The sequence below is a fragment of the Triticum dicoccoides genome, unplaced genomic scaffold, assembly GCF_002162155.2.
Source record: "Triticum dicoccoides isolate Atlit2015 ecotype Zavitan unplaced genomic scaffold, WEW_v2.0 scaffold25206, whole genome shotgun sequence".
NCBI lineage: Eukaryota > Viridiplantae > Streptophyta > Magnoliopsida > Poales > Poaceae > Triticum > Triticum dicoccoides.
Genome location: NW_021253213.1, coordinates 7,845 through 8,893, shown reverse-complemented (window position 1 = coordinate 8,893; position 1,049 = coordinate 7,845). Strand labels below are relative to the sequence as shown.

Here is a 1,049-nt window from a genome sequence, read left to right as displayed (position 1 = left end):
AAAAAAAATAGAACAGTTACAATCAAGTGCACCACCGAATGAAAACGGGTCAATTTCTGGTTAATAAGAGACCAACTATACTTCATAAACAGGGAATATCAAGTACATATCTGCTACCCACAAGAAAAGTACATAACTGCACTCTTATGATTATTTTCCTCTTGATCTTCAGGTGCCATTCTGCGGGGGCGCATTCACCAACACTATTACCAATGCAACGATCATGACTATTGATACAGAGATGATGGTGGGAGCTGCCCATAATCCGATGATGCAGGAGAGACAGGCGAAGGTGATGAGGTACAGGGAGAAGAGGAAGAGGCGGCGATATGACAAGCAAATCCGCTACGAGTCCAGAAAAGCGTACGCCGAGCTCAGGCCACGGGTCAATGGCCGCTTTGTCAAGGTACCTGAAGCCGATGTGTCTCCATCACCCCCAGCTTCGCCCTATGATCCTAGTAAACTTAACCTCGAATGGTTCCGGTAGTGTTTCATCAAAGTAAAATAAGTTGGTTATTGATTGACCGGTTGGAGGAGTTATGTTGATTAACTATTTCAAAAGGTCAGCGGACCAATCAAAGGAAATGTATTTATTGAAACAAGTATTATTATGCTTTATGTTAATTTAAGCATGTAATTTGAGGAGGCTAGCTACTTATTAGATGTGTATTTATTGTATGCAACCGATTGAATCAATTCATCACCAACTCAAAGTTAAATACAGACGAGCTTTTTTATGTATAAAGTTGTTATTTTATCTTGAGGACTTCTCTAGGGTGGAAAACGGATTGGGAGTTATGAGTAAACCATCGCGGCCACCAAATATGTACAATGCTTATTTGAGAGAGAAAATTCTATTTCATTCACCAAATATGAGTTGAACCTTGTAACCACATGTATATTACAAAGCTGTGTGTCAGCTAACTAATTTGAGGCCCTATCATAGGTAAAATACCTCCAATATGTACGAATGAGGCACTTTAATAAAATATGTCACGTTGCATGGAAAACTGTAAACATGTCAAGACACCATAATAGCTGCAAATCAT

General features: G+C 39.5%; 1 protein-coding gene across 1 annotated transcript in view; it reads left to right on the top strand.

The window, feature by feature from the left end:
* The window catches only part of LOC119345570 (transcription factor GHD7-like), a 2,530-nt gene extending 1,876 nt beyond the window's left edge, over window positions 1–654 (top strand). Inside the window, exon 2 of the mRNA XM_037615594.1 lies at window positions 173–654. Coding sequence (XP_037471491.1) covers window positions 173–487 — 315 coding nt within the window. The 3' untranslated portion in view covers window positions 488–654. The remainder of the gene's footprint in view (window positions 1–172) is intronic.
* The last annotated feature ends 395 nt before the right edge of the window (window positions 655–1,049 follow it).